This window comes from Xenopus laevis, chromosome 5S (genome assembly GCF_017654675.1).
Source record: "Xenopus laevis strain J_2021 chromosome 5S, Xenopus_laevis_v10.1, whole genome shotgun sequence".
NCBI lineage: Eukaryota > Metazoa > Chordata > Amphibia > Anura > Pipidae > Xenopus > Xenopus laevis.
The window spans coordinates 813,436-828,114 of NC_054380.1; the positions used below are offsets into that span (position 1 = coordinate 813,436).

The window sequence follows — 14,679 nt, forward strand, 5'->3', positions numbered from 1 at the left end:
TAGAACCGCATTTAGACTGCAAATGCAGTGGGCTAAGTACACAATTGCCATGTTTTTTCCCCGCAGTGCAGTCATTTTCCCCATAATTGCAACATCATTGCAGTTACCAGGGCCGGAAGAGCCAGACACAATTGCAGGAGATGCATTAAAATAGACACAGTTGAAGCATCTGGTTGGTGGCATTTCTGGCATATAGCGTGTGTGCCCGATTCTTTCAGAAGGATGTTTACAACCAAATCTACCAATGTAGGCTAATACAAGTTGCTCATTAGAATGACGTGTGGGCCGGGGTACAATGAGTTGTCTGGTAAATGAACTGTAAGGTTGGCTTCTCAGAAGAGATTTTAATAGACTGCATGAAGACTGAAATGGGAATCTCCATAGAGTGGGCGCTATTCAAACTAAGCCTTGCCCGAGTGTCTAAAGAGGTAACGAAAGAAGAACTAGGGATAATGGATAGAGAGTAAGTGAACCAGCCAAAAAAACTGCTTACTCCAGGAGAAAGAATAGTAAGCAGTTATGAAGCAACTTCTAACTCTGCTCTCTCCTAAAAAGGAAGAAGAGAACCCCACAGCGTTCATAGCTTTGGTGTGGCACACCAAGACAAGTTCTATGGCACTGCAAAATGTGAAAATTGATTGATGTTCATTTGTTTAACATTTTATCAGTTAGGAATCTACTGTATAACAAAAATGTCCAGTTCATTGTTGAAGCTTTTCTATTTAAAGCTGGCAGTGGATGCTGGAAGCTGTATGAGATTATGTTTATATATAGTATAGAAATAGAGTGGCCTTCAATGGGACTTCAGCTTGTTAATATTTCTCTAGAGCTCACAGTGGCAGGTTGACGTTGGTGCAGGAATGAAGCTGGACATGTACAGCGATTATGAAACATCATTTCTTCTTGCCTGTTGTACAGAGTTTTAAATGGAAAGAAAATATGGCAAATGGAGTCCTCTTTCCTATAAATAAAAGTGAATAATCTAGTATACAATACCAGCAACAAAAACGGGAGAATGGTTGCACTGGATATCCACAACTTCACAGGTAGTCTCTGGAGAACTTGGAGGGAATGGAAACTGGCTGTCAAATGCAAAATAAAAAGAGTTAAAGCACTTACATTTTAATACAATAGGCAAGTATTTACATTAAAAACAATAATTAAAAAAAAATCATGGACAGAAGTTATGGAGGTTTGTGTAGGAATATATAGCTACAATCTTGTTAAGTCTACTCTAGTCTCTGGGGAAGAAACCCTATAAAATAGAGGCTATATGCATATTCTCTAATTCTTTAGCCACAGGTAGCTAAGACTCTGCTTGTGCCTAAAGGATTTATACTAATATAATATTCTAATTTCTATCATACACAATAGAAGGAGAGGCTAGTGTAGGGTCAGGCTAGCAATGCAGCCGCATACGAGTACTCCACTAACGTTGTATTGGGGTTGTACAGAGGTGCCTACAGGTCATGAAGATGCAGTGCAACTGATAAGCTCATTTCTAGTTCCTTTCCCACATACATTATAAATCCCTAATTTGCTATATCAATACACATTGGTGCAAGTATTTCAATGGAGATCCACTTTCCCGGATGTTAGGATGAGTCAATTATTGAATATTGAATTGAATATCAGCAGAAAATGTGATGGTGAACTACTGGGGGTATCATCAGAGATCCTCACTCAACAAGCCTTTGTGTAGGTTGAATTCTCCTTTAAAGCCGACCATTGGCAGGTGGTAAGTACAGAGCTGTCCGGCACACTGCTTGCAGCCCCTGACACTCTAGCTCAGTGATCCCCAACCAGTAGCTCGTGAGTAACATGTTGCTCCCCAACCCCTTGGATGTTGCTCCCAGTGGCCTCAAAGCAGGGGATTATTTTTGAATTCCGGGCTTAGACACAAGTTTTGGTTGCATGAAACCAGATGCACTGCCAACCAGAGCCTCTTGTAGGCTGCCAGTCCATATAGGGACTACCAATAGCCAATCACAGCCCTTATTTGGCACCACCCATGAACATTTTTTAGCCAATCACAGCCCTTATTTGGCACCACCCATGAACATTTTTTAGCCAATCACAGCCCTTATTTGGCACCACCCATGAACATTTTTCATGCTCGTGTTGCTCTCCAACTCTTTTTACATTTGAATGTTGCTTACAGGTGAAAAAGGTTGGAGACCACTGCTCTAGCTGAATGCCTCCGGCAAAATGCATGAAACAGTACTTTTTGCCCATTTTTTTTAAACGTAGTGTAAATGATGCAGAATGCTGAATACACACACACACCACAGAGCTCCATGAGTTGGATAAGAGCATTCAGCCAGCAGCGTTCTACCTTTGCACGGCCATTCAACTACTTGCCTACCTCTTGTATCACATTTTACAAAAGGAGAATACGGTATTTCAAGTACAATCAGAACAAAACTCATCAAAAAAGCAGCTTGTACTTATTGTACAATTGGTTAGAGGGTGTTCTTTCAGCAACAGAACTGATATTGTTTTCCCTGATGAACATAGGGACAGTCCCATATTTCTTCTATTTGTAGCAGGGAATTACTCCCCCTGGTACCGTTCCTGTTTTTTTGTCAATACATCAAAAGGCAGAGAAGAAAGTTAGTTTTCCTATGAGTACAAAGCAACTCTCAGTATCTATTCTCACTATTCACTATAAGATATTAGCCATCAGCATGACATGTAGCTCCTGTGTACTCTGCCCATGCACAACAACTTTCATTTACCACTCTGCAGTACTGACAATGATTTCCAAATGGTGGAAGCAGTAAAAGTAACATACAGCTATGGGATTCGTTATCCAGAAAGCTCCAAATTAAAGGAAGGACATCTTACACAGAATCCATTTTAATCAAATAGTTAAAAATTGTTTCCTTTTTCTGTGTAATAATAAAACAGTAGCTTGTACTTGATCCCAACTAAGATATAATTAGTCCTTATTGGAGGCAAAAAACCTATTGTGTTTGATTAATGTTTACATGATTTTTAGTAGACTTAAGGTTTGAAGATCCAAATTACTAAAAGATCCCTTATCCAGAAAACCACAGGTCCCGAGCATTCTGGGTAACCGGTCCCATGCCGGTACCACATTTTGTACTGAGTCCTACTTGCAATTATACACACAGGGCAACAGAAAGCAAGGTCCAACAGAAACTAAAAGATTCTACAGGTATGAGGCCTGTACTCCAAATAGCCCAGGGACCTGGAGTATTCCATATACTGAGTATTTACATGATTTGGATCACCATACTTGAAGTCTAAAAATCACTAAAACATGAAATGATCCCAGTAGGATTATTTTGCCACCAATATTGATTTATGTAGCCTAGTTAGCATTAAGTACAAATACGGTTTTATTATTACAGAGAAAAAGGAAATTATTTTGTAAATGTTGAATTATTTGATAACATTTTAGTCTTATTATAGTCTTCCTGCAATTTAGAGCTTTCTGAAAAAGTTTCCTGATAGGGGAAATATATACCTCTAAAGCAGTGATTCCCAACCAGTAGCTCGTGAGTAACATGTTCCTCTCCGACCCCTTGGATGTTGCTCCCAGTGGCCTCAAAGCAGGTGAATATTTTTGAATTCCAGGCTTGGAGGCAAGTTTTATTTGCATAACAACTAATTATAATGCCAAGTAGAGTCTCCTGTAGCTGCCAGTCCACATAGGAGCTCCCAAATAACCAATCACAGCCCTTATTTGGCACCCAAGGGACTTTTTCATGTTTGTGTTACTCCCCAACTATTTTTACATTTGAATGTGGCTCTAATGCCTTGAACATAAGGGCAGCTAAATTAGTAGACAATTCTGTCCCATCTATTGGCACAACCTGCTATAAGAACCCTGGATTTGCCGACATGTTTAGGGCAGTAGTAACTTTCCCCAGCATCAATACTTGCACTTGATTCAGCAGAGCAGACTGTTGGATGCAACTTCTGAATAGTGTCAATATGTGACACATTTGCATCCATTTTATTCACAAATGAGGCTGTTTGAGTTGGAATCATTCAGAATTGATATAATATAGGAGGTACCTACAGTAGGGTTGTCACCTGTCCAGTTTTGATTGGTACAGCCCAGTATTTTGAAAGGCTGTCTGGGTCAAAACTACCTGCCTGGTTTTCCAAATTAGAAAAATTGGGTTTCCCCAAAATTTATGTTATAGCCCTACCCCTGATGTCATAGGGCCACCGTTGAAACATCATCGATGCGCCCGCCCCCATTATTTTCACAGATCTGCACCCCGCCAGGTAGGGGAGATGTTTGGGACTCAATGGGCATTATAGCTTCCACACCAGAAACTATTGCTATATCTGACCAAAAGTACCTACTGTGTAACAGCTGCCCTAAAAAATCTTACAATTGGATTCACTTGAAAATGCAAAACTCTAGTACAGAAAGTGCAGGACATGAACTAAAAAAGGGGAAGTTAGAGCTTGAAATGAGACACTTGTCAGAGGCAACGGATTGAACTGCTGCTAAAGGACATTCAACATTTTGCTTTTGGTTTGAAAGAGAACTTCCTCCTGATTTCTGGCACATAACAGCAGCTCTCTCTTGTATATACGTATAATTAAAGCAAGCTTCTCACCTGAAATATTAACCATTTTATGAAAAGTACATTTACATGTGCAGCACTGCTGCCTGGACTAGCACTAGTAAAGCTTTGAACAATTTATTGATATAAAAGGGGTATATTTATGTGCTTAAGGTATCCCTTCAACATATAAAAAGAGTCTGTCAGTGTCGGACTGGCCCACCGGGAAACCAGGAAAACTCCAGGTGGGCCCAGGTATCAGTGGCCCCTCATGCTGATAAACATTTGGCCTATTTCATGGTCATTCCCTATTTCTGTGAGAACAAAGAGGTTAAATAGATGGAATAATAGATTATAGTATGTAAAGGAGACTAGGAGAATAGAGGTTGAGTGAGGAGAAGAAGAATAATAATACTGAGAGTGGCCCCTGGTCTAAGGTTTTTGGGTGGGCCCCTGGTCTAAGGTTTTTGGGTGGGCCCCTGGTCTAAGGTTTTTGGGTGGGCCCCTGGTCTAAGGTTTTTGGGTGGGCCCCTGGTGTCCCAGTCCGACACTGGAGTCCGTTGTGCATTTAAGCTCATTCCTGAAGTAAACAGCAAAATAGAGCCCTGTCCTGCATCTTGGGTAAGTGCTATGTCTGAACAGTCAGTAGCAGAGCGATTCGCTTCCTAAAACGTATGACATGTTTATCTGCAGGACCAAAAGGGGAAAATTCTAGAGTAAATCAGCAGATTATTAACAATTAGGGGCCTTGATGTGTTTCCTTATAACAATTTCCTCCTCCCCACAGTTCTGTTAATGATATGCTCAGTACTTAGAAGAAGGCTCCAGGGGACTCACACACGGAAATCTTCTTCTTTTATCTTCTCTAGCGCCTTCACAACTGCCATTCTGGTGAAAACTGACTGCAGACAACAATAAAAATGTTAGATTTACCTGGGGGAAAAAACAACTTGTAAAATGCAGAGGATGTGGCTATAGCCGTATGCAGACGTGCCGGATTTCTCTCAAAGACAATACTTTTAAGTGTCATTTGCTCAGGATGATGCATTTTAATGTGTGGACCTCCTGCAGATTAACAGCAGCTTATTCATGTTCTCAGGGAACACTTGCATTTAGGGATATTGAAACTGAACGCTGCAGTGTTTCTGCTTATTTCTGTACACTCACAATGATTTGCTACTCAGAATAATTTGCATACATTCCTTTTTCACATATTATATTAATATATGTATCAATCTTATGATTGTGGTGCAAAGATCTGTACCATAAGGGGTATATTTATATATAAAGCTGGCTAAAATGATTTTGACAAAAGTGTACATAAAAAAAAAAGTGAAAGCGGGCATTTTTCGGCACTGCATATCTGCATGCAAGAGGGGGTTTTACTTCTCAATTCAGGTTAATGAAGCTGGGGAAGGTTGAGAGCAGTGGAGCCAATGTATCGTGCGCCCTCAGCCAGAGGCTGGCCAAACATAAAGAGATCCGCTCATCTAGCGACATCGCCAACAAGCGGATCTTTCACCAATATGCCCACCAACGGCACGGCTAGAGCAGGGTAATCGCAAAATATTTGGCCCTAGATGATCGGATTACAACAAGGAGCAATGGGCTCCAACAGGTCGGTCGGCTGAAAAATGTAACTTTCCCTATCGATATCGTGGACAGATATCGATTGGGAAGATCCATCGGAAGCCCCAAATTATCGAATTGCTCTAAAGGAGCAATATCGGCAGGTTTATCTGCCCGTGTATGGGCACCTTTAGAGAAGGAGGAATCAGAATCTGATATCAGAATTAGGATCAAACTAAGTCATCCGTGATTATAAAGTCAGCAAGTAAGGCAATATTCAGTGTGATGTTTCATTACAATAATTGATCTATGCATACATACAACACATTGTCATTCAAACTCAAGTCGTTTTTTGCAAATACTTTTGTTAAATGATACCCGAGGCATATGCAATGTCATTTTTATGATACAGTAGTGAGAATGAAGCAGACTTGAACAGATGTGATTTTATTAAAAAGCACCCAGGTTACACATTAGTAGCCGTCCAATAGAGGGGAAGTGTCGTGCCATAAATTACTGCTATACAGCCAATTAGAGAGAGATCACTTTAGCTTGCCGTGGGAGACTATAACCTTTATTATTTGCTCTACTTTGTCTCATTAATACAAAAGTAGTTTTATAGATGGGGTGGAGATTAAATAATGATCACATTTCCTTTTTTTGAGTTATATATTAGCCTAAATGTGTCTTTTGTGCATTTACAGGTGCTTAGTCAAATATTTCATATACACACTTCCAGGATGAACCAGTATATCATATATATATATATATATATATATATATATATATATATAACTTCCAGGATGAAATGAACCAGTATATCATATATATATATACACACACCACACACACACACACACGCAGTCTTTAAGCAGCCGCACTTTGATCCGAATTTCAATACCCTGTGGGTGCTGGATAGAATTTCTTTATACAAATCTTCACATAGATCCACACTCCAAATGTTAAATGGAATTTCTGGGTACTTAAAAGCGGAGTTCTAATTTATTAAAGAAGGTGGTTGTTGTGGATCATAGCAACTACAAAGAGAAATGTAAAATTGGAGAGCTGCTGAACAAAAACCTAAAAACAAAGAAATTAAACATGAAGACCAACTGCAAAATATCACTCTCTACATCATGCTAAAAGTTCATTTAAAAGTACACTACCCCTTTTATTAAATCCCAATTTGGTGGAATAGAAGACTAGGAGCCATGACACAGATAAAAGGAAGAGTTCATATTTAAAAGGTTGTCCTGTGTCTGTATGAAAGACCTCCGCTTCTATACATCAGGCATCTCACCCAAACTTATAAATGGCCCTTAAATTAACCTTCCAGCTGAGGAGGTGTTTAAATATACCAACATACCTGTTTATTCTTAGTAGGTTTGAAACAATCTCGACAGACTGTGGCTCTACATGAAAACAAAGTCAAAGAAATTCAACACATTATTTAAAAAAAAAACCAAAAAAAAAACCAACAAGAAGATTTAGTGGCTGATTTATCAAAAATCAAGTTTCAGTTTTTTTCTTGAATCGAGAAAAATGCGGAGAAAAATGCAGAAGTATTTTCCAAAACCTCAGATAGTTGGAATTTATTAAAGGAAATAAATGCGTCCGAAAAACTCACCTGGCAAGGTTTTATAAAAGTCAACAGGAAAGTTTTTTTAACAACTTTATTTTTTCCCCAGTTTATTAAAACACTCAAGATTTTCAGCCTCATTAAAAATAAATGGAATAATGAGAGACTCGCTGGAATGCGACTTTTTCTGCGAAAAACCATACTCCGGGGTATTTTGTCTAATTTTGTTTCTTAAATCAGCTATCATTTGAGAAAAAAGTTGCACGAGTTTTGCCAGCATTTTTTTTTCACAAACTTGATTTTTGATAAATCAGCCCCATGATATTATGTTAGGTGAACATTTCAACATCTGGTGCAAAGTGTTGCAAATGGACTTAAAGGAATTCTGTCTCCTACTCAATGTAACTTTATGTGTCACAGTGGGACCTGGATTTTACTATTAGGGCAGAGACACACATGGAGATTCGGGGAGATTAGTCGCCCAGCAACAAATCACCTCTTCTTCAGGCGACTAATCTCCCTTCAATGCTTTCCTGCCGGCTAGAATCTAAATCGCGGACGTGATGTCACTCAGAGTGCTTCGTTTAACAAAGTTGCCTGAAGTTTCCTCATGAGGCGACTTCAGAAAACGAAGAGCTCCCAGTGCCATCCCACCGGCAATTTCGATTCTAGCTGGCGGGAAGGCAGTTCGGGGAGATCAGTCGCCCGAAGAAGAGGCGATTTGTCGTCGAGCGACTAAATCTACCCAAATATCCACGTGTGTCTCTGCCCTTAAATGCTGTTCTTAGCTCTACCAGGGATTATCTTGTGTGAGCTGCTATCTGGTTACCTTCCCATTGTTCTGTTGTTAGGCTGCTGGGGAGCAGTACAGCAGTAATTTGCAGTACAGCAGTAAAGAGTGACTGAAGTTTATCAGAGCACAAGTCACATGACTGGGGCACCTGGGAAACTGACAAAATGTCTAGCCTCATGTCAGATTAAATATAAAAAAATCTGTTTGCCCTTTTGAGAAACATATTTCAGTGCAGAATTCTGCTGGAGCAGCACTATTAACTGATTCATTTTGAAAAACATGATTACCCATGACGGTATCCCTTTGGCCATCCTGCAAGCAACTGCATGTTTGGAGAACAACAGAGGCACCGATTTACAGCAAGGCCGTCTCCCTTGGCTCCATTATAGTCACATTTTTTTAAATGATTTTTTTTTTCTGTGTAATAATAAAGCAGTAGCTTGTACTTGATCCCGACTAAGATATAATTAATCCTTATTGGAAGCAGAACCAGCCTATTGGGTTTATTAAATGTTAAAATTTATTTTTATTAGACAATTGGTATGGAGATCCAAATTACTAAAAAAAATCCCAACTGTAAAACTCCAGATCTCACACATTCTGGATGAAAGGTCCCATATCTCTACTAAACTGCACACCTACTGCGTGAAGATACATTTCAATGGGAAGTCATTGTTGTTCCATGTGTCCAGCAGTGGCCAACTAGGATGAGACAGTTGTGGGTATGTCATGAATATAATCAACATAAACCCTATTCTCTGTTCTGACTGGCCAGTCATTCCTGGGGTACATGACAATATGTTTTGAAACAAGGGCAGGTTTAGGGAAATGTAAAATGTTGGTATTAGTTGAGAGTAGATGTACAGTATGACTTACAAGAAGTGACAATCTCCATCAGTTTCAGGGTGAGTGAAGACTACGGCTACTTCAAACAAACTCTAGAAGAAAAACAAAAACAACAATATTATGTGACTAATGGCAGAAGAAGAAGAGGGGAAACCATTTGTTACTCACAATGAAACGCTACCAGCTGATGGCAGAGAGAGTTGTACATGACTATAATAATAATAACAACGTGATGAGAGAATGTGATAGAATCTCATCAACACCCGCATGCAAATTAACTTAAAGGCCATGGATCAATTCTAGGTAGTTTTAGACTTGGGAGATTTCTAGCTCTCATTTCAGTGGAAATTACCTGGAAAAGAGGTGAAAGTCTCTGAGAAAACAATGACTGTCGCCTTTCAATCCCTGGACCCACTAGTGCACCAGAGCCACAGGCATCCCTAGAAGTCCATGCATTGAAATAAATGGTAATGATTGAGAAGGCTTTGCTGACCAACAAGCTAGAAATGACCCAATCACAAAGACACACAATTATACATTGTATTTGCACACAACAGTGGCACCTTGCTATCTGCTTGAATCCCCAGTTGATCCGATAGCAGAGGATGGATAATCCATTTGTAGGCTTCCTTTAGCTGTACAATGTCCGTTTTATCCAGGGAATGTCCATGTTTTCTAAAGAACAACATGGACACAAAAACAAAGAATTATTTCCTACCGTGATCATAAAAAATATAAATGCTGTATAAACATTAGGGTATTGTGTAAATGTGCCTTAAGGTGGCCATAGACGTAACAATTACGATATTTCTTGTTAAAGATGTTTCCAAGAAAGATGGTTGGTTTCAGTGTAGAGCTGAATGGTCAGATAAACATATAGAAACAATACAATTCTACCTGTATCTGACCATTCAGCACTAACAATGGCCCATGTTTGGGTTCCTCCAAAGGCACCTGATCAAAATTTTCCATCCAGCCCGATCGTCAAGCTGACTGGATATTCAAGTCTTCTGCCGATATCAGTCGGCTCTTTTCCCACCATACACGCACCGAATATCATCTGAAAATGATCTCTGTGTCTATGGCCGCCTATCCACATACAAATAAAGTGCTGCATATTGCAGCAAACAGAAAGTATCTGTGAATTCATCAAATGTCCACTTAATACAATAAAACTTGCCAGGTTCTACATGATAGATCACTTGGCCTATTATTAAAGGGGTTGTTTTAGTTATAATTTTATAGAATGGCCATTACTCAGCAACTTTCAATTGGTCTCCAATTTTATCGCTTGTGAATTATTTGCTTTCCTCTTCTAACTTCTGAAGGCTCACAGACACTGCAGCCAAAAAACGATTGCTCTGTGTGGTTACTGTTACATTCAAACCATTGGCTGGTTGCTAGCAACCATATACTCAACCATATACTGTATATCTGGATCATTGCTACTATAGAGACGCTGAACCCTTGCACTGGTTCAATAAGTTTGAGATATATAAAATATGGCATTTCTAGGCAAATTCATTTTCACGGTTTAGTTCTCCTTTAATTGCTATGACACAATGTGGCAGGTAATCATAGGACTCTCTCTAGAGAAACTTTCTTGTTCAGTGTCGGACTGGGACACCAGGGGCCCACCCAAAAGTCTTTGACCAGGGGCCCATCAATTAATCTTAGACCAGGGGACCACTCTTAGTACTATTTTTCTTCCTCTCCACACTCAACCTCTATTCTCCTAGTATCTGTTCTTTACATACTATACTCTTATTTTTTCATCTATTTAGCCTCTTTGTTCTCACAGAAATAGGGAATGGCCATGAAATAGGCCAAATGTTTAGCAGCACGAGGGGCCACTGACACCTGGGCCCACCAGGACTTTTCCTGGTTTCCCAGTGGGCCGGTCCGACACTGTTCTTGTTGACATGTATCCACCAATGCAGACCAGTAATGGAAAACACAAGCTTGTGTTAACTTTATCTTTGTGGTTTGTGACAGAGAAACGCCTCAGAGAGAGGAAACCCTCAGACAAGCGCAGACTTGTGTTAATGAGTAACTATAAAACAAAAACTGTGGTACCGTGTTAGCCAGTAGCAAAAATAACAAATAAAAAAACAAACAAATACAAAAAGTATTGTAGAAGTGATACCTATATTGGCTAACAATAAAAATAGATTGCAAGCTTTCGGAGCACCAAGACCCCTTCGTCAGGCAAAATACAAACGAAAGGTAGAAAGGCACATCATATATTCTGTTAGATCAGTGACAGGCAGGGCCGCCATCAGGGGGGCACAGGGGGGACAAGCGTACCGGGCCCGGGCATGAAGGGGGGCCCGGCAGCGCTGCATTTTTTGAAGATCCGGGCCCCCCTTACGAGCGCCCGAGCCGTACGTCTTGCCTCTTGCGTGCCGAATGCGGAAGTGCCGAAAAGCCGAAGCCGATGCGCCGAAAAGACCCGAAGTCACGGAAAAAGCCGAAGTCACGAAGCGCCGAAAAGACCCGAAGTCACGAAAACAGCCGAAGTCCTGAAGCAGCGCAAAGACCCGAAGTCACGTAAACAGCCGAAATTGAAGTCCTGAAGCGGTGAAAAGACCCGAAGTCACGAAAGGAGGCGAAGTTGAAGTACTGAAGCCATGAGTTCAATTCTACTGAACACCAGTTTGTGTTTTTTTTTTTTTTTAAATCCCCTGGCCACCAATGTATTATTTTAATATTCTATAGGCCCCTGCCACCAATCTTTTTTTTAAAACTTTTGTTTTTGGGGCCCCAATTTTTTTTTTAACTCGTAAGGGGCCCCTTGCTACCACCATTGTTTTTTTTTGGGTTTTCTTTTTTAAAAAAAAAAAATTAATTTTCTTTTTGGTGGCCCCAAATTTTTTTAACTTGTAAGGGGGCCCCTGCCACCAGTTTTTTTTTCAAATTTTTTTTGGGGGCCCCAATTTGTTTTTAACTTGTAAGGGGGCCTCTGCCACCATTTTTTTTTATTTTCAAAATAAAATTTTTTTTCAAATTTTTTTTTGGGGCCCCAATTTATTTTTAACTTATAAGGGGGCCCCTGCCGCCAATGTTTTTTTTCAAAAAAAAATTTTTTTTTTTCAAATTTTTTTTTGGGGCCCCAATTTGTTTTTAACTTATAAGGGGGCCCCTGCCACCAATGTTTGTTTAATTTTTAGTTTTTTTTACATTTTTTTTGTTGGGGCCCCAAGTTTTTTTTTTTCTTATAAAAAAACAGTTTTTTTAAAAAAAAAAAATAATTTTTTTTTTTTTGGGGCCCCAATTTTTTTTATAAGGGGGCCCTGACCATCAATAGCTTTTTACAACTTGTGTGGGGGGGTTACTTTTTTAACGCTGATGTCTGTGTGGTCTTTTAACTGCGATGTGGAGTGGGCGGGATATGGGGTGGAGCTTGGTCGTCAGTGTGGGCGGGGCCCAGGGGGCCCCAAAAATTTTGTTGTACGGGGCCCCGTGATTTCTAATGGCGGCCCTGGTGACAGGTATTCATGGGCAATAAATTAGGAAGTTACAGACAGATAGAGATCAAGTGTAGAGATAATACAATGAATTAGGGTGGGTTGTAAATAGTCCATGAAATCTGACCCTAAATAAAGGCCCTGTCTTAATGTGTTAAATAACTCCAGACATTTAAAGTGATAAATCTTCCTTTCCCGTTCAGTTTTAAAGTTCCCTTTTAGAATTAAGAGCTGCATGTCCTGAAGACTGTGATGTTGACTGCAGAAGTGTTGCCCCACTGGTGTTTCACATGATTTGATGTTGATTTTATGTCTGTGATGTACTTGTGAGCAATTTTTGTCCTGTTTCACCAATGTATCTGCCTCCTGTAGAGCACCTAGTACATATAATCATATAATACACAAAAGCCTTGAATATCCTGTAAATGATATCCTTATAAACGGTGAGTAGTGATGTCATCATTTATAAACGGTGAGTAGTGATGTCATTTCTGTCACATGACTCACTAAATTTTGTGTATTATAATAAATAAAATACCCCCAGTTGTAAAATATGAGGATATTAGAAGTTACCTCGGAGTTCCATGACCTGTATAAAAACACTCGGCCTTCGGCCTCGTACTTTTATATGGTCATGAAACTCCTCGGTAACTTATAATATCCTTATATTTTACAAGAGGGGGTACTTTATTCACTATATATACCACATTGGATGAAGCACATGAATACTGGTCCAGACTGGTGTAGATTTTTTGTGTATTGGGAATTGCAACTTGATCTTTGCACAGGATGGATTTGCAGGTTTCACATCTGTTGCAGGAAATGTCGCTGCTTTAGTTGTTTTAGGAAGAGACTTGTGACAATTATTTTGATTGTCTATAAGACAAGAGAGGAGTATTTGTTTTAGTCGGGTATCTCTATGGAGCATGGGTTGCAGGTCTCTGGCTATTTTTCTAATAATGTCCAGTTGTGGGTTGTAGGTAACTACTATAGGTACCCTGTTGCTTTCTGTCTTTTCTTTGTAATCCAAGAGTGTTTCTCTGGGTATTTGAGTTGTGGATTTGATCATCAATAACCTGCGGATGGTATTTGCTCAAAACCTTGTGACAGAAATAAACATCTTCATTCCTTATGGAAAACTTTTGTTAATCAGGGATCCCATCCGCAGGAGTTGGGCCTGGACAGTAGTCTAAAGAGAATAATGATCAATGGAGGGCACTTAGGGGGGGGGAATTCACAAAAGTGGAGAGAGACCATTTTTAGAGTAAAAGTGGTGGTAACCTGGTGTAAAATACTTTCTCCACATAAATTCCGACTCAACCACCACTTTTAATTTTTTAGAGAAAGAACGACAGTTTACGGATCAATTTGTCTTTCAAACAACATAAAAATGGCACAAAAACAACATTTTAAACTACATTTCCTCCCAGCATTTTAAAAATGGAGTAAATTCTTCCCTACGTGCCAGATCAATTCTAAAATACTCTGCTCTGCTTTGGTTCACCCAGTCTTCATATTACACCTCTTGTAGGTGCCCCATTGGGGAATTATTATCATATTAATAGGGATCAGCATTTTATAGTCAAGACACCTGCTTTTGTCTAACCCTATAGGTGTAAAAGCCTCATTAACTAAACAAAAAGTGTATTTTATACAACTTGATATGTAAAAAGTTTTTAACTCACACTTGCATTATTTTACTAGTTTTCGCTTAATGAATGAGGCAATATTAGCAATTTGAGTGAATATATTATCTAAAGGAAAAGTAAAGCCTCCCAGGCTATTTTTTAGTTTTAGCAGCAATTAGACACTTGACCTGAAATAATAAAACATAATTCTGATACAAATCCCTATATTATGCAAAATAGCATTTTT

At 39.4% G+C, this 14,679-nt stretch overlaps 1 protein-coding gene across 1 annotated transcript in view; it reads right to left on the reverse strand.

Moving 5' to 3' along the window:
- Positions 1–14,679, reverse strand: part of pus10.S (pseudouridine synthase 10 S homeolog) — a 53,976-nt gene that overhangs the window by 12,987 nt on the left and 26,310 nt on the right. Inside the window, 5 exon segments of the mRNA NM_001091946.1 lie at positions 997–1,082; positions 5,388–5,452; positions 7,486–7,531; positions 9,368–9,429; positions 9,901–10,012. Of these exon segments, the coding sequence (NP_001085415.1) occupies positions 997–1,082; positions 5,388–5,452; positions 7,486–7,531; positions 9,368–9,429; positions 9,901–10,012 (371 nt within the window).